Source organism: Xiphias gladius, chromosome 7 (genome assembly GCF_016859285.1).
Source record: "Xiphias gladius isolate SHS-SW01 ecotype Sanya breed wild chromosome 7, ASM1685928v1, whole genome shotgun sequence".
In the NCBI taxonomy this organism is placed as follows: Eukaryota; Metazoa; Chordata; class Actinopteri; order Istiophoriformes; family Xiphiidae; genus Xiphias; species Xiphias gladius.
In genome coordinates this window covers 4,266,846-4,292,996 of record NC_053406.1, presented here as the reverse complement: position 1 = coordinate 4,292,996, position 26,151 = coordinate 4,266,846, and the positions used below count along the sequence as shown (strand labels likewise).

General features: G+C 39.9%; 1 protein-coding gene across 4 annotated transcripts in view; it reads right to left on the bottom strand.

The window, feature by feature from the left end:
- LOC120791535 (unconventional myosin-Ic-like) overlaps positions 1-26,151 on the bottom strand; it is a 61,878-nt gene that overhangs the window by 11,834 nt on the left and 23,893 nt on the right. For 3 of the 4 annotated variants that reach the window (XM_040129972.1, XM_040129971.1, XM_040129974.1), the window contains 13 exons: positions 13,214-13,369; positions 12,491-12,606; positions 9,584-9,782; positions 8,317-8,397; positions 7,687-7,866; positions 5,882-5,980; positions 4,799-4,909; positions 3,123-3,194; positions 2,818-2,937; positions 2,058-2,131; positions 1,529-1,634; positions 559-639; positions 4-95 (listed from right to left, as the gene is read on the bottom strand). In XM_040129972.1, coding sequence (XP_039985906.1) covers positions 4-95; positions 559-639; positions 1,529-1,634; positions 2,058-2,131; positions 2,818-2,937; positions 3,123-3,194; positions 4,799-4,909; positions 5,882-5,980; positions 7,687-7,866; positions 8,317-8,397; positions 9,584-9,782; positions 12,491-12,606; positions 13,214-13,369 — 1,487 coding nt within the window. Of the gene's footprint in view, positions 1-3; positions 96-558; positions 640-1,528; positions 1,635-2,057; positions 2,132-2,817; positions 2,938-3,122; positions 3,195-4,798; positions 4,910-5,881; positions 5,981-7,686; positions 7,867-8,316; positions 8,398-9,583; positions 9,783-12,490; positions 12,607-13,213; positions 13,370-23,130; positions 23,270-26,151 lie in introns of those variants that run through there. The other variant, XM_040129973.1, reaches the window with a different exon arrangement.

Here is a 26,151-nt window from a genome sequence, read left to right as displayed (position 1 = left end):
AACGTGACAAAGTGTGGGTGTCCTCCCACAGTGTCCTCCAACTTCTCTAGGAAGGTGATGTCACTGGCATCTCCAGGCCTGAGACACTCCTCATCCTGAGAGAAAGAGCAGCAATCAGTCACGATTTCACATGAGGAAAAAACACACACACACACACACACACACACACACACACACACACACACACACACACACACACACACACACACACACACACACACACATACATATAAACTCATTAACAACGAACAGGCTATATCTTGTTTGTTTAATTATTTGTAAAAACATAATGCTGTGGTTTTATGGAATTATGTTCTCTATTTTTTCTTGGCAAGGTAATGAGACATCCCATAAGTTCCCAAAATGTTCAACTATTACTTTATATGACACTTTATCTTGCCATAAATTCTTTGGGTATTTTAATTTTTGGCTTAAATCCCCTTCCAAAATGAATTTAATAATTGAACTCTGCTGTTGTTTGAAAGGAAATCTTGTTTTCAAATCCTCTTAAACTATGAAGCCTCTGTAGCAGAGACAGAGAGCAGAGCGTCTCCTCACCAGAATGGAGATGATGCCTTTGAACTTCTCCTCCACCAGGTCACAGATTATCTTGTTGTTGAAGTACTGCACCGGCTCCCACTAAAAAGACAAAACCACCATTTTGGTTGGAATCATGAGAAAATAAACTGAAATTTTTTTAAAGCCTCGGCCAGCTGTTTTTCTCTATGTCAAAACTTTGGTATCCAAAAAACATCAGTCAAAACCTGATACAATTACATCTGTTGTAAGCTATTTCTTGACTGTAAAGTCAATCATCTGCAGAATTACAGGAATCCTGGCATGCATACACACTGCTCACCCACTTGTATGTGAACACACACGAGCACAGAGCTCCACAGGCCGAATGCGGCACTATCAGGTTATGTGAGGAGTAACTGCCAAATAATTTGCACAGAGATGACAGAGTGTGGCCCACAGTCCCGATGATAATGGGCTCTTTGAGAGATGAATCCAAGTTTCTCCCACAACCTGTTTGCTCTCTGACCAGTGCATGTATATTAGACTGAACACAAATGTCCCTTGTTCCAAAGAGGCAAAACAAAACAATATAAATGCAGTGAATATAGAAGAAGGCAGAGGCAAAAGGGAGCAATTGGGGAAAAAAAATCAAGAAAGATATCTTGAATTAGATTTCATCTTTCAGTGCAGCCCCGTTCTGACATGTAATCTCCTTAAGGGGTATCATTTAGGACTTTAACTGTGAATAAATAAATAAATAAATTCCGGATAGGGTAGCATTTTCTAAAACTATGTGCACTTACTGTGAATTACTTTGAGTAAATGCATCAGCAGGATGAACCATTATTCCAATCCCATCCATAAATCAAAGTGTCAGTGCAAAAGAGATGCATGTGCACAAGCTAAAGAGTTGACCAAACTCAATTTTTCACATTTTTTATCTATCAATGGAGGGGGTTGAGGGAGTGAGAAAGGAGGCACTGAGGTAGACAGGAAGGTGAGGTCTGACCGTGATGCCTTCAGCCTCGTACTCCTCCTGCTCGGACTTAAGGGTGAGCTCAATGAAGAGCTGCTGCAGCTTCTCGTTACAGTAGTTGATGCAGAACTGCTCAAAGCTGCAACACACAACAACAAAGCACCTGAGATCAGGGAAGAAATTAACAAGGCACAGGCTCATTAACATGTTGAACTGATCCTGGTTCGTTACTTCACATTGTTTTGGGAGTGCATGACTCCGAGTGGCAGGTCCCTAATTTTATCTTGAGGGTTATGGCCGGGTTATACTAGACAAGAACTTTCTTAAATAACTTGTTGTCCAGCTCTATAGTTACAGTTTAAATCTGACATCAGAGAGGTGCAGGGGAAGCATACTGGCACCTTAGTTGTGGTGGTCTTACCAAGTCATTACCATACTTTTTATCTGAACAATGAGTAAATCACATTTCAGTGTTTTTTTTTGTTTTTGTTATTTTTAAATCACTTGAAGGTTTACATGAATTTTACGGTAATGACCAAACTAATAATAATACTAACTGTACCTGTTGTGCTGGAAGACCTCAAAGCCATAGATGTCCAGCAGGCCAATGACAGAGTAATTCTTGTAGGAATCATCCTGTTAAAGAAACAGAACAAAACTCATCTTTAGATCTCTATGAAAGGGAACACTCTAGAATACGCGGAGCCTTAAAATATGAATTCTAAGATATTGAAATATACATATTAATATATGGAGGATATGTTATTCCAAATTCTGAGAAACTAAATTGTAATTCAATTAAACTTCACTGCAAGCTTTACAGACTGATTTTCTCCATGTGTATTTTGCAGATTTATTTGGTTTATGCTGAGTATATTAGAATAACCCTGACATGTAATAAATATCACAGATATTAATTCCCTAGGAAGAATTCATTATTAGTATTATTATGATCATTATTATTATTATTATCATTACATGATATAATGTTGAGTTATATATATTGAGTTATGTTGTAAATGGCCACAAGGTGGAGCTGTGCTGTAACAGAATAAGCAAGGGACAACATGCTCTGCCCTACAGTGTTGCTTTCTGTTTGATATCACTTGGACAGATATTGTATGGAATGAATGATATGGCTTCAAAGAAGTGAAATGAAGTGGAAACTTATCAGAAGTGAAACTGTCATGGAAAATTCCAGTGTGCACTCACATCAAGTCAAATTCACAGTAGTAAGTGAGTGTGTGTGTGTGTGTGTGTGTGTGTGTGTGTGTGTGTGTGTGTGTGTGTGTGTGTGTGTGTGTGTGTGTGTGTGTGTGTACCATGTATGCCAGTGAAGCGTTGATCTTATTAACCAGCCAGGTGAAGGTGCGTCCATACACTGCCTTGGACAAAGCATCCCGAGCTGACGATGCCTGCTCTAGATTCAGCGGGCTCATCAGCTGATGAAGAAAAACACACGTACAAGCACACGTCAAAGACAGCCAATAACACAGTTAACAGCAGGGACAGTTAAACAAGTTACTATATAATTACACTGCACCAGACATTACACAGAAAGGAAGGCTTTGTATACAAAGGCTTAGCACACACTGGCTCGACAATGACTGTGTGTTTCCAAACCTACCTCCTCTCCCTTGGCAATTATTTTCTTGTGTGTGAGTGCCTCCGTCAGCACTGCTCCATTCACTCCTAACAACTGGAAAAGCACAACAACATCAGCACACACCATTGCTCAACAAGTGACAAATAAATTATCTCCAACCATGTAAACAGACAGGCGTCATGCCACTCAGCAGCAGTGACGTCCCATGCAGGGCATCTCCTGATTATGTCTGACATTAGGGTATAACTGAAAGACTGAAGCAAGAATGAACGGGGGCTTTTTCCAGGGCAAAAAGTCATCTATGAGTACATACATATACCTGTAAAGTATGATCTAGTTTTTCTGAAGTCGTGTGCTGTGACTGTCTAATCGGATTTCCTCAACAGCATTTGTATGTGTGTGTGGATGAGGCTGGCTTACTTGTAGTGCTGTGAATTTCAAACTCAAGTCCTGAGATCATATTGATCAAACATCTCGGATTAGGTAAATCAGTCCTAACTGGCCAAAGATTCTCAGTGTGACACATCTTTGGCCAGTGAAGCTATTTTAGCTGACATACAGGAGAGCTCCAGAGGTGTGCCAACTTTTTAACAGGTGTCACAAGATGGCCCTAACAGTGAGTGAGAGATGTTTTGGAAACGCTTTATGAAAATAAATTCATTTAAAGATTATTTTGACAAAAATTGAACAATAAAAAGAGATTTGGACAGTGTGAGAGAAGATCCATTGTTCTCCATGGAGGTCTTCCTCCGTTATCATTGTTAGATGTGCAAGAAACAGTACAAAGACATTATTACACAGTGTGATTGGATAGGATTAACTTGGAATTTACCTAACTGCATCAAAAATACTATTCCAATTATTTTGATTTGTGTATACATTAACTTTTAAGCCATATTGTTGAAGGCTTGTCAGTGTTAACTTACAGCCCACTGTGCGAATGGAAATATGAGATTTAAGCTATGTAATAATTTTGGCAGAATATTTTTGCATATACAAAATTAGTTAAATTAGTTACCTATGTCAGTGATTAAAAACCAGGGGTACGTGTGTAACACCTTAACAGTGGATATCACTATTGAGGGTGCATGAAAACTAGTTAGCAAGTGAACTGTTTAGAGTTCTGAACAGTTGTAAAAAGTAATTGTAAACACAGTTGAAATAGATACCTAAAGATAATGGATAAATGGTTAAAATCCAATTTTATTTTGTCAATAGTGTTCAATTAAAAGGTACTTGAGTTCATCTGACGGGGCTGTTCCGGTACATCAGACAAAAAAAGGTTGGGAACCACTGACTTAGTTATTTGTCTATAGACATAGAGCCTATGACGCTATTTTCTGTGTTTCCAGTTTTACTCGCTCTAATATGTCATACTGCAGCTGTTAGAAAAATCACATTATGTCATCATCACTCCTAGTTTGTGGCTTTGAGTGTGCTAAAATAGCAACGTCACACTCAATCCTAAAAGGTGGTCCTTCTCCTCGCTCAAAGTCAGTGTAGGAAGCTTCATATAAAACACTTACTACCTACTATGAGATAGGTATGTCTTTTATTCTTAGTTGAAGGGTCAGCGCAATTCCTAGGAGGCACTCTGAGATGCTTGATAAATATGGGCCCGGGCCTTTGTCCTTTGAATCCCATTCCCCCCTGGCCTGTTAGGAGCGTTTATGAACCTGCTTGGTGTGGCACCTTACCCTGGCCAGGTACTTTATCTGTGTGTCAGAAATGATGCAGGCATTGCCCTCCTCCCCGCCGTACTGCACATTGCCCAGGTGGAGCACGCTGGCAATTATGTTCAACAACTCCTGCACATAGAAAACACAGAGAACAAGGTAATGGGATTAAGAAAATGGAACGAGAGGGTGGTGTTAAAGACAGAAGAGTATGGAGAGAAAAAGGAAGGAGAGATAGTCACAAAGGTGAGGGAAACAACAAAGGTACAAAGATGAGAGGCTGCAGCACAGTAAGATTTAAAAGGAGCTAGCGCAGAGGCTATCTTTATGAGCAACTTGGAAGATAAGCATGGCTATGATTACACTTAGTTTGAAGAATTGAACATTTTTCATACTAGAGCCACACACACACACACACACACACACACACACACACACACACACACACACACACACACACACACACACACACACACACACACACACACACACACACACACACACACACACACACACACACCTCCTCTTCACTGTGTACGCAGTGTGAGACCTAAAAACCTTTGAAAGCAAGCCCAGACTCATGAACATGTAGGACGACTCCCACGCTGAGCACAAATAAGTTCTCACCATATAATAACATCCACGCATACTTTGTTGTGGCTCTCTCTCTCTCTCACACTGACACACAAACACACACACAGTTCCAACAAACACTTTTAAATACAAACATCCACACTGCAAGAAAGAAACAGAAACAGCCTCATCCCCCTCAAGCACAATGAATACTTTACTGTTCATTGTGAAACCTAGCCATTAATACACATAGTCGGGGTCAAAATGTTTATTAAAGATTGTATGGGGTAAACTTCAACTTTTTTGTTTCAAGAATTTATTAAAAGTGAATGTAAGAAACGAAAATTCAATGACTTCCTTGCAATATGTATAAGCTTTGTGCAGTTGAGGGGAAAGGGTCATAGTTTCCGCCTGCTCCGTCTACGTCATGGAAACAGACTGTTGCTAATATAGAGTTTACACCTCCCACACTACAAGTTGACTACACAAACATGACTGGCATATTTTACACAGCTTGGACTTGGACCTTACCTCCACCTCGTCCTCGCTGAAGCCAATCACACTCAAGGCTTTCCTCACCACCTTCCAATCACTGCGATCATTGATGGAACTCACTTTGGGACAGTTACCCTATGGAAAACATACACAAAAAACACTGGTAAACAAGCTAAAGCACTCTGAACATGCTCTTTATTCACCAACTAGTTTGACTTTTTATTCCCTTGCAAAGTTCTGTACCTATGTTCACAAAATCAACAAATAAAGTAAATTGATGCTTCCACTTAAAGTAAACACCCATTTATATGTAATGTAAACACCTACTTACACGCGCACACATGTGAGATATTTTTGCTCAGTAGCTGTTGGTGCGTGCGTGTTCATCACCCTGGGCCTTGAGGCAGACTTCCCCCCTGAGGAGAGCTCCTCTCGCTGCACTGAGCGTCCCTGACTGAGAGCCTATTAAGCAGAACTCCCAGTGGGACACACCCAGTACAGACCAATGGCTTCTGACAGGGTAGAGAGAGCCAGCAATATTGGATGGGAGAAAGACATCCTGCATCTTCCATGCAGTATATACATGTGATTTATATTCATCTACAGGTTATTCTCTAGGGCCAAAGGTATTGTTGCATAAAAAAATAGTTGAGACTTAACTATGAATTGGCACTGTTGCAAGTTCCAATGAATAAATATAGATATAGATAGTTGTACTGTATATACACACATTTAAAACAAAACACTTCAACCACAACATTTACCAGATACTGATACCAGTTCCTCCCCATGCAATTAAAATAGTTCTATCAAGTAAATCTTAAACTTAAAGCAGGAACTTCTTTTTTTCATTTCTTTTTTTGCTTTTATTGCTTTTATTTGACAGAGGACAGTGGAGAGCTGACAGGAAATGAAGGATGAGACAAAGAATGGGAATGAAATGCAACAAAGTGAGAAATGAGTTTTACAATTTCCTAGAGCCCTACGTAACACCTTCAGATGTCTTGCTTTGTCCCACCAACAGTCCATAACGCAAAAATATTCAGTTTGTTTTCATGAAACAAGGACAAGCAGAAAATCCTCACTGTGGAGAAGCGGAAGCCATCAAATGTCTGCACACCGATTATCGAAATAGTATATAGCTGATCCATTTTCTGTTGATCAACTAATGTATTAATCGGCTACTCACTGCATGACATTACAGGGCAGTTTTGTGATAACCATGATAATACCATGATAATGTGATTTAATAATATATATATATTTTTTTTTAAACCTAACAGCGGCTGTTACAGATTCTTCACTTGATTTCTGGCTCTCCTAGTGTTCAGCTGGTTGCTTCTCTTGGCGAATTAAGTTTGTTCTGTTTGTGTGTGTTTAACTGTTAAATTCTTCTTTCACTGGTTTGTTGTTTGTGTTCGACATTTTTCCACTTGATCTTTTAGTCTTGCTTATTGCTGCTGTACGAGGTCATGGCAAGACATTCCAAATATCATCGCTATTATGATATAACACATTTTTTTTCGCATATAAATAATACCAATATGATCATAAACAAATTAATTTGTTTATGACTGTTAGCACTATTATTGAAAAATTTCACACCACCCAGCCCTAGTGAAAGATACATCACAATCTCTCATCACAATGCAGCTGCTGCTTGTTCAGCAGCTCGGCAATTCAATTATCCTCTGTGGTTGATCCTGATACTGAGGCCTGTAATCAAATAAATGCAGCTAAGAAATACTGAATGCTCACACTAAATAGACACACTGGTCGAACACTTTTACTGTGTTTGACACCACCTCATAGACACAGAAATGAAAGTCCTAGATGCTTACTTTGACTAGGTACTGGTACTGCTGAGGGTTCCTCTCCAGGCCCAGGCGTCTCAGCAGGTCTTCTTCCCCTCCTTCGATCAGCTGATAGAAAATGTGAAAGTTTCTCTCTCCGTGGTTCTGGTGGACCACACGGGACTTCTCCAGCAGGTAGTTGATGATGTGACCTCCCACGGGGGCACCCTGTCGACGGGACAAAGGCCAGGGAGGGGGACGGGTGGTGGAAGAGGAGGAGTGGGTAAGGCAGGGGTACTGAGGAGGTGTTGCAGGGTTTATATAACATGCAGGTTGGACAGAGGTTTTGTAGTCCACAACAAATTTTGTGTACCCACAAAAGAGATTTGGGGGGGAGGAGTGATGGGATTAATTATACTAAAGAAAATCAAATTTTGGTTCGATATATTCGATACAAAGACACATAGTTGTGGCAGAAAAAGTATATTTGCATTGTTAATAATACCATGCAGAACAACGGAGCCTGGATTTCCTTTTTTAAGTTTGTTTTTCAACAGGTTGAGGTTATAATATTTTTGGTTCTTGCACAACCTGTTTCCCATCTAAAAGAAGATTTGTTGGACAATGTTCACTCATGCTTAATGTAGCTGCCGGTGCATATCAGCCCATCCTGCTCACCTTGAAGTCAAACTGAATATCCATGTACTTGCCAAAGCGGCTTGAGTTGTCGTTACGCAACGTCTTGGCATTGCCAAAGGCCTGAAGAGAGGATAGAGAGGGATAAGGAGAGGAATGATGATTGATAGATTAAGAGGTACAGAGATAACAAGGGAACAGAGAGAAAAAGTGTGATGAAAACAGAATGGCAGACAACAAGATAACAGTGAAGTCACAAGTGTTAGAATCCCTGCAGTGTTTGTCTAGGACAGTAGCACAGATTACAGGGCATAGTCTACACACGCATGTAAACACATCTGGAAAGCATCTGGCTGAGACATGCCAGACATCAAAACAAGCACAAATTCTAAAACACTGGCTGTCAAACAAACACAGAAACAATCACCACTCTATTCGTTACAGTTCACCATAACTTTCCCCAAACTATTTTCCAGCTCTGTTTGTGAGCAAGAATTGTTCACGATGCTGTCATATGCGCCTATCTATATATGTATGTTTGCATGTCAACTGTGTTCAACCAATGTTAATGAAAGTTCATACCCATGTGACATACTGGGCCAGATTACCAAAACCATACATAAACTCAGTTTAAGTCTGATCATGGTCCAGTAAACTCAGGATAATTAAATAAAGTCTGTAATATCCCTCACAGTGGAGGTGAACAATACTGACTGTAATCTCCAGTTTCCCCCAACAGAGTCCAAGATTGTAATAGATATTGTATTTGAAGATAAATCAATAATAGTCACTGAAAACACTGGTTATTAACTGGATTGCCCTTGTCTTTTCCTGTGTGTGTCACCATACTCTTATTCTGACTTTGGTCAAGTGAAATCTCATAGTATTAAACAGGGTATCGAGTAAAAGCTGTTTATGCTGCTCTCAAAAATGTGATGTCTCAAAAATCCTGGGCATTAGAATGATTCATTTCTGCTCTAAAAAAAAAAAAGATAAAACATTATTCGTGATGGTATGACGTTCTTAAAATAACATTCTTGGCTTATCAACTCATCATTTCAGACAGGTTGATATCTTTTTTTTTTTTTTTTTTACATAAAGCAAATCATTGACATGTTTATCAAGAAACCAATACATCTATCGTGCCACAGGCATCAACACTACATCAACTTTCTTCTTCATTGTAATTCATCACTTAGCATCATGATAAGTCTGGCTGGACAAGAAATCCAGCATGTCGAAAAGTTCTCACTAAGTGTGGTTAAGACACTGAATTTCTTCAGATGAATGAGGTGCCTTGGCGTCTCACCTCCAGCACAGGGTTGGACTGCAGCAGGCGGTCTTTGATGGTCTGCACCTGCTCGCTGGCTGGACAGGTGACAGCATAGTACTGCAGGATCTTCTTGGACGCCTCAGTCTTCCCGGCTCCACTCTCCCCAGAGATCAGGATGCACTGGTCCTTCCTCTCCGTCCTCATGGAACGGTACGAGTTGTCTGCCACTGCATAGCTGGAGGAATTAATGGAGATACATGGTCAGGCAGATAGTCAGCAGGATGTTCGCAAGAGTTACAGAAAAATGGACAACAAAAGTGTTACTGAAGCAGCCCTTGGCCTGCAAACAGGAAAACACATTAAGATATTGATATAAGAACATTTCACGCTCAAAGTCTTACAGAGGAAAGGAAAACGATCACCATCTCTCCAAAACTATAGATGAAAAATAGTCATTTTGCTAACTCTGGAACATTTATAGAAATGTTTATTAATGTGCACTATCCCTGTTAATAAACCAGTAATGCAAGATATGATTATGAGTTTCAGTATGATACCCAAAAGTGAAGGCAAAACATCTCCGTTCCACCCCGGTAGCTGGCTGCAGTATAGGTCATAAACCCCGGCCCTTTCATGTTAGCGGATGGGACATGGGCTAAACTAGAACGTGCATGTCAAATAAATTTTTCCCAAAGATGGTTTCTGTAATTTTAGGTAGTTTCTTATCACACTGATGTATGTGCAAGTGTTGATTTTCTTGGTAAGTTTGGAGTTTCAACTGGTTATTTGATGCTATAAAAAGGATGTTTGACGTCATGACTGACAGCTGTGTGTGTGCTCACAGTTGAGTCGGGCGGGTGAATGGGCGGGACCTCGATACAGCGGCTCAACCCACCAATCACTATTGCGCAGACTCAGGCTCCTAATGACATCACCAGCGCAAGATGGCAGCGGCAGTATCCAGGATATTTTGGCTTAATTTTTGTACAGTGGGAGGAAGTGGAGATGCGTCATCCATCTTTATATACAGTCACTGATTCAGACCCTTCACTCACTACTTAGTTGAAGCACCTTTGGCTGTGATTACAGCCTTGAGTATTCTTGGACATAATGCAACAAGCTTTGCACATCTGGACTGGATCTGGATTTTCTGCCGTTCTTCTCTGCAGATCCTTTCAAGCTCTATCAGTTTGGATGGGGACTGTCGGTGGAAAGCCATTTTCAGGTCGCTCCAGAAATGTTTGAGTGGGTTCAAGTCAGGGCTCTGGCTGGGCCACTCAAGGACATTCACAGAGTAGTCCTGAAGCCACTCCTGTGTTGTCTCCACTGTGTGTTTTGGGTCACTGTCCTGTTGGAAGGTATATCTATCTTCGGCCCAGTCTGAGGTCCTGAGTGCTCTGAAGCCAGTTTTCATTCAGAATATCTCTGTAGTTTGCTTCATTCACAGCTTTCCCTTAACCCTGACCAGTCTTCCTGTCCCTGCCGCTGGATAAAAAAAAAAAACCCACAGCATGATGCTGCCACCACCACGCTTCACTGTTGGCGTGGTACTGGGCGGCTGATGAGCAGTGCCTGGTTTCCTCCAGACATGACGCTTAGAGTTGAGGCAAAACAGTTCAATCTTGATTTTATCAGAGCAGGGAATCTTGTTTCTCACAGTGAGTCCTTCATCATCAGTCATGGTGATGATTTTGTTTACAAAAAATAGCACTTTGAAGCTCTTGGAAAACTTGTGTCTGGAATGTAACATACATTAGCATCTCATAGTGTGTGTACATGGAAAGATAATCGACTACCAGTATGAATCATAATGTCCAGAGTGGAATGCAGCCTGTTCTACTGTAGTTAAAGTATCATATGTCAACCTTGTGCTGCTATGTTGTTTCAGCCTCTTCAGACAAATTTCTGAAATCAGACTAATTGGTGGAAGATAAAAACAGCAACTTGGCCATTGCTGCATTGTTTTGTATGTGTGTGTAGTCTATTGGTGTCATATTGGGGAGGGCTCAGGCTGGGGGTCAGGTTCAGGTCAGAGGAATTCCCTCTCATGGGAGGAAATATCTTGCGTGGTTCCATCGTTTACTTACTTTTCTTTCCATTTCTCCCTCCCGTTTTCTCTCTCCAGCCCTGTACCTCTCTTTGCCAAAGCACATCTTTCTTTCCACTTAGAGGAAAAGAAAACATTGGCCCTATACTCAAGTGCTGAAGTAAAGAAAAAAAAAAAGAACTACCAGTGGCAAGAGCAAAGAGAGAAAGAGTTAGTGAGAGATTCTGAAATGTTTCAATGACACCACTCTGAGTCTCTATAATACACTCAGTTGTTTTGTAGCTGACCTTTGTGGTCTAGGAGGATTTAAGGGAATTCCCGGACCATTCTTGGGGGGGGGGTTCGCAAAACCTCAACAAACTCCTTCTTTTAGGGTGGAGGAACAAAAACATGGAAACACTGAACATGCTGTCAACTATGAATGTTTCTCCTGTGGCAAGTTCTCCAAGATGCTTGGAACAACATACCTGAACAACATACCTGCCAAGTACCTTGATAAACTCTTCACAAGTATACCTAAAGGTTGATTTGATTTAGTGTTCCTCTGTTTACTGAACTTTGTATGAAGTTAATTGATGATAAAAAAAAAACTATTCATGGCATTATTTTTGAAAGGATCCTCACTTTAATTTTAGTGCCTAAATCCTTTGCACAGTACTGTAAGTAATCATGCATTTATGGACAGGCAACAAAAACAAGGAACATGACATATTGTTTTTAAAGATTCTATGTTCTGACAAAGGATTATGTGATAAGAACAGGTTTTTTCCATTTGGTTGTTGTGTCTTTCATAACTGTTAAATAAGTCATTTGACTTTAAGTGCCAGTTAAATGCTGAAAATGTAAAGTTAATGCGTGGCTGAGCTGCATACTGTGAGGTGTGTTTATGTACTTACATATGTGGTGAGACCTCATAGAAGTTGACCCCACGGTATCGCTCCATGTGGTTCTTAGTGTAGATCTCCAGGTCTTTGTATGGGTTAACTGACACCAGCACTGAACCAATGTAAGTCTGATGGAAAGGGAACATAGTCACATTACATGTCAAGGACTCATTTTACTGTACTGTTACAAGACATCAGGACTGGGATGGTCAATATAGTATCAACATCAGTGATAACTGCACACTGTCTTAGTGTATCATCATTTTACTTGTCCATATTAGCTGTGTAGGTGTGGGTGTGTTCGCACCAAGCATGATGTGACTAATTCAAACATTTTGCAGTGAGAACTGCTGACCAAATAACCACCTTTGTACTCTTCAATGTGAAATATAATACTGTTTTTGCGGTAAAATACAGCACAATGCTAATCAAGACTACAATGCATCAGCAAGAAAGGCTAATTATTGGACATCCATTCCATAGTGCTGGATATGGAAACAAGAAAAACTGCAGTAGAGAAATACAAAGGATACATCAGTACATATCTTGGTCACAATACTTTAATAACCATTTATTTTTATTATTTTTAGTGTTCATTATAGAAAATTCATACTGGCCAATTTATTAATATCTGTTCTCTTTATTCTCATATTAATGTGGACCTCAAAAATCCACTATAGACCAAGCTCTAATACATACACATGCTGTAAAACCCTCCTGATTACAGTCACTCACATAGATAAGGTTCTCTTTGAAGCGCTTGCGCAGGTTCTCTATGAAGGAGGCCTCGCTGGTGTAGTTCTCCAGCAGGACAAAGTCCTGCACACCCACCCGGTCTCTGGCTGTCAGGGCCGACTCCATCATAGCCCGCACCCCGTCACTAGCCACCACCTAGAGGAGGACAAAGAGGGAGTAGGTGGGTTTAGTGACTGATATTAAACTCAATCCCAGTGTGGTGTGACACTTCAGTCATACTCTGCCTGTCCCACCCAAGGATAAACTGGAGAAAGGAAGAAGGGAGGGACCAAAAAACACCAGACAGTCAACATCACGCACACATTTTCCATCCTCATTAGGGAAGAAGGAATGAGGGGACTGAAAGAAAACAGCAGTCAAATAAATAATCAGTGCTGCACCAACTAGGGGACAAATTTCTAGAAGAAAAGCAGTTTAATACCCCAATATAAGCCACGGAGGGGCAGGTATAGATACATATAGGTAAGTATCAGGTCGGAGTGGAATTCAATCTGTGATGCAGGGATGCCAGCATGAACAACTCCACACTGAATTGTGATCCCACAACAGATGATGAAATAATTGAAAAGAGCAGGATCAATTATGATGGTAATAGATTCTATTCTATTTTACATGTTGTTAAAAATCAAACATCAGTCTGTTAGTGTTTTAAGAGTTGAAGCTTATTTGACTTAATACAACGTGAAAATACCAAACTGCATGTCTACTAGTAAACCTTAAAACCACAACATGTAATGTTTGAAAGAAGAAATAACATCTTTCTCTTACAAATGAAAAGTTGAACACATACGCAATAAAACACACTTTCTCAATTCAGTATGCTTCAGTTTTTTTCCATTACAGCCTTACTTGGTCTGGTATGACCAGTAGGTTATGGTAGTTAATGTTAGCAAACTGTAAATAGATATCACTGTATAACTGATGATTTACTACTACTGTTTGACTGCCTTTGCAACTCTTCTCTGCTTGTGCTGCTGTTACACCATGTGTCAGCATTTACCCTTATCCCATAATTGTCACCTCTCATCTCTTTAATGAGCCATGGTTAATATTCTGTTTGTTTTTGGCATAAATTCTAAAATTGAAAATTTCAAGGTAATGAATGCAAGCAGGGATGAAAGTAAAAAAAATATAGTTATTATTCATTAATTTAATTGTTTTCTTGATTGATCAATTTATTCTACAAAATCTCAAAAAATCTCATTAAAAAAAGGTGAAAGTATGCCCATCACAATTCCTGTGGACTTAAGGTGAGGTCTTCAAATGTCTTGTTTTGTCTGACCAACAGTAAAAAACCCCAAGATGAACTGGAATGAATCTTTTTGCTTGAAAAATGACTGAAACAACTATCATATCCTGTTGATCAACCACTTGATTAAGTGACAAATTGTTTCAGTCCTAAATGTAAGTCCAATTCATTAGCTGTCAGCAGCTTTAGTCCAATAAACGGTTGCATCCTGGAAACAACCTTTTTTTTTAACCATTTTTATGCACAAATGAATTTCTAAAGGTTCATAAAGTCCTTCCTGTCCCTTAAGCTCTCATCACATCTTTTAGGACTCAAAACTCCCCCTCACAGCTTTCAACCTACAAAACAGCACATTTATACCAATGCCAAGACATACCGTTTGAAGTCTAAAAGCCGTTAGAAGACCTCACATTATTCCAAACACATACAACAAAACAAAGCAAAAAGTTCCTGTTTGTACATCGTCCAAAGTTTTCTTTAAAAAAAAAAAAATTAAATTATTTTCCACCTCTAAAAACTGAGAGGATGCCAAGCCAAGATGTGGAGGGAAAAAAAGTTATCACTTCAACCAAAGTACAACAAACCACACCCAGGTTGTACACATTTAAAATTATACACACGATAGCACGAATGTTGTATAGGAAGTGAAGTTAACTTGCAACACTTACATGTTTAAGCTTATTGATGCGTTTGTCCAGGAAGCCATTTTCTAAAATAGAGGCTTGTGTTTTACGCATAATATTGCGAATGTCACCCACATCCATGTTTAAGATGAACTGAGCTGGACAGAACTATAACCAACACAACTTTTGCTGGAAGGTAAAGGCAGGAACAGCCAGCACAGGGACAGACAACACACACACACACACACACACACACACACACACACACACACACACACACACACACACACACACACACACACACACACACACACACACAAAGCAGGTGTTGTTGTTGTGTTATGCAGTACAGTAGTCTTTGTCCCTCAGAGACCACAAAGATGAGATGGAGAAAAAAAAGAGAACAGAAATCTTGAGGGAGGAGAGAACATTATTATTAGTGCTCTGTTAGACAAGAAGAACAAATACATGGGAGAGATGTAAGAAGTGACGAAGAGAGAGGAGATGATGGATACCAGGTTATGACTCTGGTCCTCCCCCATTGCTCTATTAAAACTGAACTGGAAAGTTAACAGTACTCCCTGAAATTCCACACAGCAGCTCCCTCAACAACACAAAACAGAGCCCATTAAATCACCGCATCACCTGTCTTTTCACTGCAGAACAGAAAAACGCGTGCACAACATCTTGATTGGATTTCACACAAGTATGCATGAATACGTTTGATCCTGTGTTTCAAAGGAGAGTTGCAGTGTCCCATGGTGCTTCACACATGGGGAGAAAGCATGGGACACTGGAGTCGACCTATGTCTTTAGGTCCACAATACAAGATCAGGGAAACAGGACTGACTTCATATTAATCTCTTTAGAGGCCAAGGCTTTTACTGTTAAATGTATAAGACCCTACAATATAAAACTCCCACATTAAAGCGATTTTAAATAGAATATTCAGTGATTATCAGCATTGTTTTTTATTACACACTGATTATATTCACTGTAGGCTTCTTCAGCACCAGTTATACCACCTGTTTTGACTTTACTGATGTCTCCGTCTCAGACTACAATATATGCAGCTTCAAGGCAAATCACACATCAAGAAGAGTGACAAGTAGAGGGGAAAGGAGGCTGACACACTGACAGAAGTTAAAGGTGTGGATAACAATACACTCCAAGGTGAATAATTGCATTTAAAAAGTCTTAATCTTTAAAATTTTCATGAAATCAAACCATAATGACCTCTCTACAAGGTAGTTTTCATTGTTAGTGGTGGAGTCCACAATTCAATTACTGGATTCATATCACCTTCACACACCCAAAGGATTTACAGGAAAAATGCATGTAATCCAGTGTTACTATTTGTAATTTCTATCTTGTTGCTGTTATCTTCATCATATCGTATCTTATCAGCGCTGTATAAAGTTACTGCTATTGCAAACATGTCCTACTGCTGCTTCTTCACATATAATTCATTCAATGGGCGAAACAAAAGAGGTGGATTTTAGTGTCGGGTAGTCACAATGTATTTCTCAATGATGTTGGCGCGTTTCGGCTTTGTTTGTTTATTTATTTATTTATTGGTGATCAGGATTAGCCACAGTGAGCTCTTAGATGAAGACCTGTAGGTGACAGGCTGCACACCTCCAACTTCTCCACGGCATAACCAACTCCTCTCACTGTTCCCTGCTGTTGTGTGGAAAACTACTCACACCATCATCAATTGATAGTAATCACCCTTTTTGTTAAAATAACCTGAGTTTGTTGCCTTTGCAGATACATCAGTTGCTCTTCTGCTGTAATTCTGACAAATAAACTGCTCAACAAGTAGTGGTTCGCTGTAGTAGTAAACCACACTTACTGCGGGAACCATGGGTGTTGCCAAATCAACTTGGACTGAAATCTTAAAGATTACACCTTTAAGGGAAGGGAAGAGAAGAGCAAGAAGCTTTGAAATACTCTGCATCAGTGTGGCAGTGATACGAGTACTAGAGTTCATATGTGTGGAAACTCTATCCCATACATCCCTGTTCCTCTCACAGCTGGACGTCATAATCTCTGGTGACCTATTGTTTCACACATCTCCTCAGAAAGCAAAGAAACTGCAGCTGTGTGTGTGTGTGTGTGTGTGTGTGTGTGTGTGTGTGTGTGTGTGTGTGTGTGTGTGTGTGTGTGTGTGTGTGTGTGTGTGTGGACGCTGAGAGCTGAGTGTGACTAATATTCTTTGTTATCAGTCATTGCTGTGACATTTTTGTGCTGCACTTCTCACCCATCAATCAAACAGTATGGGTGGTATTTTGATCTCTTTACTTTGGATTTTTCTGATAATGAATATTTTCTGCACCTTTCTAGGCATTTCAGCTATTGCAGCTCATGCTAACTATCCAGTTCTATTTCTTGATCCAAACATGCTGCTGTTACTGCAGCTGGAAACATGTGAAACATATGACTTCCTGTGTAGCAGAGATTTTTTCCTGGGAAAGAGTTACCAGACAGCAGGTGTTTATACCAAACGTTAAGGAATTCATCATCTGGGAGCAGGTTAAATCACTGTTGGGAGTCGCAAGACTGACATTTATTTACATTAAGGTGTCGTGGTTTATTACAAAACCCTCCTAATATTATGGTGCCTGGGAGGAAAGAAACCAGAGCCTTATTTCCTCACCTCTTCCCTCCTCTTCCTTCTCTATACATTCTATCTCATTCACTTTTCCTCCTTGCTTCAGCCAATTGCCTTCTTTCTCCATTACTTCATTGTTTTCAAATACTGCTTTCACTGTTTGGCTGCCGCAAACTGGACCTACAGCCGGTCTCAGGAACACACCAAGTACGTGCCTACCCGGCTCCTACATGTCGTCATGTTTTCCGAATCCTGTACAGCAAACAAGTCATCTTGGAGCCAGGTTAGCAGGAGGAGACCTCGAAAGGTAGAATTCTCTGCTAAAATGTCCACGCCTACTAGTATTTGACTCAAATGAGTTGTGAGAGCAGGTACCAATAAATATGTTTTAAAAATGAACTGCAGCAAATTATTCATATCAGAGGTTAACAAGAGTGAGTGTCTGATTATTTTTTTTCCAAAGGCAGCTATGAGCCCAGTATATCAGTGCTCTGACCCCTCTTCTCCATCTATCTACCTCTCTCATCATTCATCAGCTCCAGCCTCTCAGCCCCTCATAGTATTATCAACAATGAAACAACACAGCCCTAGAGGGTATTTATAGAACATAAGGACTTTCTTTATGTCACAAAAAGTCTGACTACGGGGAACAATTAGAGCTGTGTATCATTTGGCAATGTTGGCCTGTTGGTCCACCACTCTGGTACAGAATGACATATCTCCACAACTAGAGGACTGGATTGGATACATTGCCATGAAATCATTTGGTGATCCGCTGACTTTTCAGTAAGTGCCATCATGTCAAAGTTTTCAGTTTGTACAATACTTTGGTTTATGACCAAATACCTGCAAAACTACTGACATTCCCATCAGCCTCAGCTGTACTTTGTCCTTAGATATAATTAATAAATGTTAGCGTGCTAACACTAAAACTAAAATGGTAAATGCGGTCAGTCTTACACCTGCTAAACATCAGTAAGTTAATATTGTCTAAGTATTGCTGTGCCAAAGTGAAGCCTCACAGAGCGACTAGCATTGTTGTAGACTCCTTACCTGAACGCAACTAAATTTGTTCATTTATTTAGCAAAAGAAGCTACACTTTTCAAAAACTTAAGCCTGAATAAAATACAGTCTAAACTTTTCAAAATTCTAATTTAAATCAGAAACTGTTCAAAGACTACGAACCTGACCAGGGATTGAATGCCTGCTATTTGGTACTTGACGGTTTTTGAAACTGTGCTATGGAAATATTTTGGTCAGTACTGAAATAGTATTGAGGTACTGAAAAGTATCAAGGCTCAGATTTTGGTGTGTCTGAACACTGAGATTAGAAATGTACTCAAAGAACTTCACAACACTTTTTCAGAATATAGATTGATGCAAGCAATGATCCAAGTACTATGTGGTATTCAACTGTACCTCATTTTAAACCATTGTTATCCTGAATCTCACTTCCTCTCCCTATGTTTTTTTGGTACCAATTCTTCACATTTTTATGTTTCTCAATCCTATTTGCTTTCTCCTCCTTTAAGCCCCTCTGTCCTCTGTGAAACGGCAGACTGAACAAGCAACCACATCTGAGAGAAGCAGAGAAAGGGGGAGAGAGCATAGGGATTTGATCATCCAGCCAGCCTGTGAACAATAGCAGCTCTCTCCTTGACCTTTACATCGCTCCGGGCAAACTCACAGCGCTCAGATGTCACACTGTTTATGTAAACCTCATCTAACCTGCTGCTTTCAATGCACCATACAGTGCACATGATGGGAGCACAGATGGTTAATGATGAGAATTTGAAGACATAACAGTCATCTAATCTGCATAACCAGGCCTGATAATTTTGACAGTTTTTCCACTTAAGTGCCCCATTTGTGTTGTACCAGTGCTGCTTTATCATCGCTGATACTACTGAGCACTTACTATATATTGGTAAATATCAAGTATCAATCTTATCTATTAGCTTTACTGAACTGTATGCGTACCCATCAACAAAGAGCATTAGTTTTTGATTAATGTCAAAAAAATCCTTGTGCAACCAACTTTTCTACATTCTAATTTTACAGTGTTTCTCCATGGCAACTGTAATTAAAAAGACAGTTGTGGATCCTGCAGATGTGTCATTCAACTCCACTTGGTTACACATATTTTTTTAGTATGTTGAACTCATAGTTCGTTACCATAGTGCAGGCAAATCTTCCTATATGCATTAAGTTTAACCTATTAAACTATTAAAATTAAAGCATTCGCTTTACCTCTAACATTTACAATAATTTAGAACTTAAACAATTACTCGAATAAAAAACTAATCAAAAATTTTAAAAAAGAAGTCACAATTTTATTAATCAATGGATTGTTTACACCATTTTTCATGAAAAGAAGTGGCTAGTGTTGGACAGAAAAAAAATATATAAATTTGTAGATGTCAAACTTTGAAAAGTTTTTCCAGAGCCACAGAAGACATAATACAACTGTTTTCACTAGTATAGTATGAGTACTAGTAAACTTTTTGTGTAAAACTTATGGTGTGCCTCCTTCAAGAGCAGCAAAAATCCAGACACTAAAGACACTAAGAACCAATACAAAGTCTAATTTCTGACATCAGATGGATATCAGGGTTCATAAAAATATTTTAACACTGTAAAATGTGATTATTTTCCTCCTTGTATGACACACTGCCACATACAACAGGCCGACATGTAGTTGCTCTCTCTCAGACTGGATGGGATTCAAAGAGCAAATAAACAAATCATTCCCTTGAGCGCTTAAACCAGCTGGATTTATATATTTGTGCATGTAAAAGATCCAGGTTAAATATGCAAAGAGGAGAAGTATAGCAGCCAGCCTTGTTAGATAACAAAAAACCCAACTTCTTCTGACGTCTGTTTCACATGATTTGTGAAAGTTCTATACTGATAATCAAATGTGAGGCATGTGAAGAAACAGTTAGCTACTCACAGAATGTTTTGCTCTTTTTCTACATTTTTCCACTATGAATCAGATATCTGGCACTGATTTCTCCTCTTCTCTCATCCATTCTGTACTAGATGGTAGACAGAAAGGGGCATGAATTGAAGAAATACTGATTCATTTTTGAGACATGAATGTTGCCCTTGTGAAAATATAGCAAGGCCATGACGATGCCAAGTGTGACATCAGAGGCCATGGAAGAGCGGATGGTGCCCTGTTGGCTTAAATGGAACCGCAAGTCAACCACAGGCTTTAATAAAAAAAGGGAAGTGGTCAGCAAATCATAACAAATTATTCCATAGGTCGCAATCAAAACCTGACTTTCATTGAAATTTGAGGATAATAAAATAGCAACCCACACTAAAAATATATCTAGTAGATATAGAGGTGTAGTAGAGGTGAGCTATACTGTCCTTTGTGAGTGCAGGTGAGATTGAAAACAGATGACATATCAACGCAAGATGATTTTCCCATTCTATACCTTTTCAAGATCCAAGCTTATTGATGTTTTGACTGTGATCTCCATGGAAACACTCTTCCAGGCCCAGAAGTGAGCATGGTCATTTCCATGCCAAGAGACAGTGGAATTGCTCTGCAGAGCAGTCAGACAGGTGGGACAAGCTAGCTGAGACTCCTACCGGCTGCATTAAGGAACCTGCCTACCCACCCACCAGGGTTAGATCCTTAGCAAGTCACTACTTTTATGCATTCCAATCAGCTCCAGGTGTGCCACTCTATAGCTTACCCTGTATAGTATAACATTTTTCTTACAACTACTATTTTGTGTCACTGACCACAACCATTAAGAAATAAAAGTCACAAACATATCCTTTTCTAGGACTGTAAAGCCTCTGGTGGTTCAAACATCAACTTCACCGACAGTAAAAAGAAGCTGATTTAAAAACCCACATTTTTGCATTATCCTAAATATACTGTTCTAACATCTAGAAGTACTGGTACAAAACCTTCCATATTAGTATAGGCAAGCTCCAACTAGAACAATAAGAGAGATTTCATCCATATTGGACAGGCAGCTGAGTTTCACCTTGGTTCCACTAAGCCAAGTAGTTTTTGCAGCAGGCTGGTTAATACTGAAACTCTAGTTAGCTCAACTATAAACTGACACGAATCCTTTACACTGTCACCTTTACTTTTTAACCTTCAAATCATATATTAATCATTATTTATGAGACATTTATGAGTTTGTCAGTCAGTCCAAAATAATTCAGCAACTCTGTAACTTACTCGATCCCAACGATACTCCGTAGAGAAAAAGCTTTGAGGTTTTTAAGCCCTTAGGTTTGTATTCCAGGTACAATAAACTGGTTTACTGAGCCATTCAGAAGCTTTTCATTTGTCATACTTTATCGCAACTTAGTCCTGATGCACTCTAGAAAGTGAGTAGAATGGAATGCCTGAAGAGACTGAGGCGAGCCCAACACAAACTACCTATTGAACTGAAGTCAGCTGCCCGGCAGGCAGTAATGACAGCTGTGTCAGGAATCTGTCAGTAAATCGTACTATCCTGGTAAATCTGTCAGTCCTCCTTCTTTCACACACATTGTTGTAGAAGCAGAGGAAGCAGATAAAATTGATCAGATCCTTATGGATGCATATGCATGTACCAAAATGTGGGGGCAGATAGTTCTATACAAGTTTAACTGTAGTTCCACTGAAGAATGAGATCCAGCTTATCTTATTCATTATCGGTATGAGAAAATACATTCAGGACCAAAAAGGATACATCATCATCAATGATGCTTCAACATAAACCTTTTTCATTAGCATGCTCCCTCTTACTCTCAGTGAATGGCAAAGAATGCTGCCCAGCCACACAACACCACCATGTGATTGCCTCGCCCTGGGGCGGTGCAAACACACAGACACACAAACGGTAATGAGGACACACCTACTCAGATATCAAATAGATCTAGCATCAGTATGACAAATGCTGAGTTAAGGTAATGAAGGACGCAATGATCAAGGAGAAAATTGATTAAAAAACAGTTAAGGTACACATGAGTGAGACATTTCAGGTGAAGAACAAACCTACAACACCGCAGGCTGCTCTGGCTCTCCCTTTCACCTGTGTGTCTTACCTGTGTCCTTGAAGTTCAAGAGCACACTGTCAAAGTTGTTATGCAATTCAAATGCCACTGTAGGTACTCATTACTAATAAAGCAGCTCTTAAATATTTCCTCTTCCAGTCCAATAAACTACATCCCCCACTTCAATAGCCTGGCCAAAAGCAAATCCATCTCAAGCGTAACCCCTACCTTTTGCCAACCTGTATGTGCAGATAAGCAGTTTTTTGACTTTAAGTCAAGAAGAAGATATAAGAGTTGACTTAAAGTCAAGAACTGCTTAAACCACAAATGTGTCCTGATTTCCCCAAGTTCTGACTGACTTTTTCTGCAAGACAAATGTGTGGTTGGGTGTCTTACCAAAGGTCTGTACTTCATGGCTACTGCCCTGCTCTCGAGTGATTTGGACAGGGTTTTTCGTTTCCACTAAGCCGATAGTCCAGCTATAAGAATATGGCTTCCAGCGCCGCGTCACGACCACTATTTAGCTGAGAGTTTGTTTTTAGAAGCTCTCCCCTCCGTCCTGAAAGCCAGCTGCCATAGCTTCTCCTCTTACTGCTGCTCAAACACGCTTAACACACACCTCTCTCCCTCTGTCTGCTTGCCACTAGTTCACCCACTTTTTTTCTTCTCCCACCCTCCCTCCCTCCCTCCAGAGGAAATAGTCCCCATGTTGGGTGACATATAACCCCCCCTTCTTTCTCTCTCTCTGCTTTTTTCCCTGTCGCCCTCTCCTCAATCCAACAGGCACTTAGGCTAAAAAAACTTACCATAGTTCCTCTTTTCTTGCTTTCCCTCTGCCTTTATAAGAAGGGAGAGGATAAAAGAGTTAACACATCTATCACACTCACACACACATGCACGCACGCATGTGCACACACACACACACACACACACACACACACATCCAGCCTCAACCCCCCCTGCAGAGCAAAAAAGGATGAGAAAGGAAAAATGTGTCCTGATGCCAAAGGTGTAAAGAGTATGTTATATGTGCATCCAATTCTGATTATGTGAAAAAGGGAAACTCTTAAGTCGTAAATGCAGCATGAGCCAATAAATAATCATCTATCTAGGCCAAAACAGTTTCCCTTTCCTTCCCTCGTCCATCTTTTCTCTTCCTTCACTCCCTGCTCCCCCTCTCTGAAATTTACAAGCTGAAGCAGAAACCAGAAGACAGGCTGCCAACAGTCCCACTCTCATAAATATGGCTCTTTATGCTTACGGCATCTAGCTCATACACATATCATGCATCCACCCCACATGTATACAATGATGCACGCATGCATGCACAAGGACTTACCATCATTAGTCCAATATCATTACAGAGAGTGTAATTACTCCAGACCAGTGCTGCACACACACATACACAGCTTCTCACTGCAGATCAAAGGCCTCAGCAGTCTAATGCATCTGCTTGTTAACACTAATAACAACTGGCATCTTACAGGCAATGGGCGTGTGTCTGTGAACAAAGAGGAAGACATGTTTTCCCTACAGTTGCTGGATTAATACTCAGACATTAATGAGGGCTTGTGTGAAGTGTGTGTTTAAAGGCAGAGTCACCTGTTAGTAAACTTCTAGCTTTCTAACAGCTATAAGTTTACAGAGTGACTGCCTACTTCAGGTTTAGTTGAGGTGAGAATGTCATTTGAACCCCGGCAGCCCCAAATTAAAATGAACAGTTTAACATTTTGGGTAATACATTTATTTGCTTTCTTCACGAGAGTTAGATGAGAAGATCAATACCATTCATAGCTGTCTCAAGTATATGAAGCTGAAGCTGGATACAATTAGCTCATCTTAGCATAAAGAGTAGAAACACAGGGGAAGAGCTAGCCTTGTTCTGTCCATAGGTTTGTAAAAATCTGCCAACCACCCTACCTTGATTGTTTAATTCGTACAAAAACCGAAAAATAAAAATGACAAGTTGAAGTTTTACGGGGGTTATGTGCTGGTCTAATTCTTGGCTGGGTGCACCGACTTCCTAACCACAAAATTTGATTTGTTTTTTTTTTTTTTTTTTATGTCAACCTTAGGACAGAGCCAGGCTTGCTGTTTCCCCCTATTTCCAGTCTTTATGCTATGGTAAGTTAACCATCTCTGGTTGTAGCTTGATATTTAACAGACGGACATGAGTGTGCTATAAATCTTCTCATCTAACTCTCTGCAAGAAAGCCAATATGCATTTTTCCACCATTTGTACTATCCCATTCATGTACCAGCACACATGCAAAGTCAGTCACATTCCTTTTTAGCAAGTTCAATATCTCTTTTCATTAAAATACTAAAGAGAGATAGAAACACTAAATAGGCTTATGGTAAAACATGAAACCAAAGGGCATATTTTGGACATAGTAGGGAATTCCGGTTTATGGTGGAAGAGGCTACAAGCTACAGTTTCAAAGAGCAGAGCAACAGCAGGAAAGCCAGGTTTTATAGGCCTCATTACGTGGACTTGTTCCTTCCTGTGGATCTAAGAGAATAGGCCCATAAATCTAATGAAATACTGGTTGCTGGTGCTCTATATTCCATGTCTCTAGGTCCATCTTTGCTATCTTCATCCTCTGCCTACACCAACCTATAGAAGACAGATTTTATACCAGTACTGTGTGTGTCCAGTAGGGTTTTTAATATGATCAGAGATGTAATGAAAAAGCGAGAGGGAACTGGTGGAGAAGTAGAGAGAAGCTGAAATCGAGGGAGAAAAGAAAAAGGAAATGAAAGAGACAGGGAATGACTTTAATTTCTCGTTTCAGAAATCTGAACAGCCGTCAGCCTCCTCATTATCTCCATTTCCGAAAGTCAGCTCTGAGGCTTACAGTGCTCAGGTTAAGTCTTGGCCAAGATCATTCTAGTCATACTTCTATTCACACTCCACGTGTTCCTCCATTTAGAAAAAGACTGTTCAAGGGTCTTTTCAATAAGGTAACTAGTCAACTTAGTAAAAGAACCCATTTATTATTACAGTTCTTCACAGCAGCAAAAACCACCAAGCAATGATAAATCATTAAAATTGGAGAGCTATAGCAGCAGAAAGGTTCAATATGCTCATTCACAGACAGAGAAGGTGTAACTTTCATCACTTGTTAAAGGTAAGTATAGGGACGATATAGAAGAACATACTCTTTCTCTTCCACACTGCCCTCTTCTGGCCACCCCTGACTAAATGAAACTCAATAAGGAGCTATCAGGTTTTTGTTGAGGCAGACATTAAAATGCCTGAAAATAACTCCATCTGCTTGAGTGGGCAAGAGAAAACACACACTTTCTACCAGGTTCAGCAGTGTCTGTGTCAGAACTTTGTACACCTCATTTGATGCCCCCCTTCTCTCACTTGTCCGTCTCTTTCTTCATTGCCAGTATAATCAGAGCTCTTGC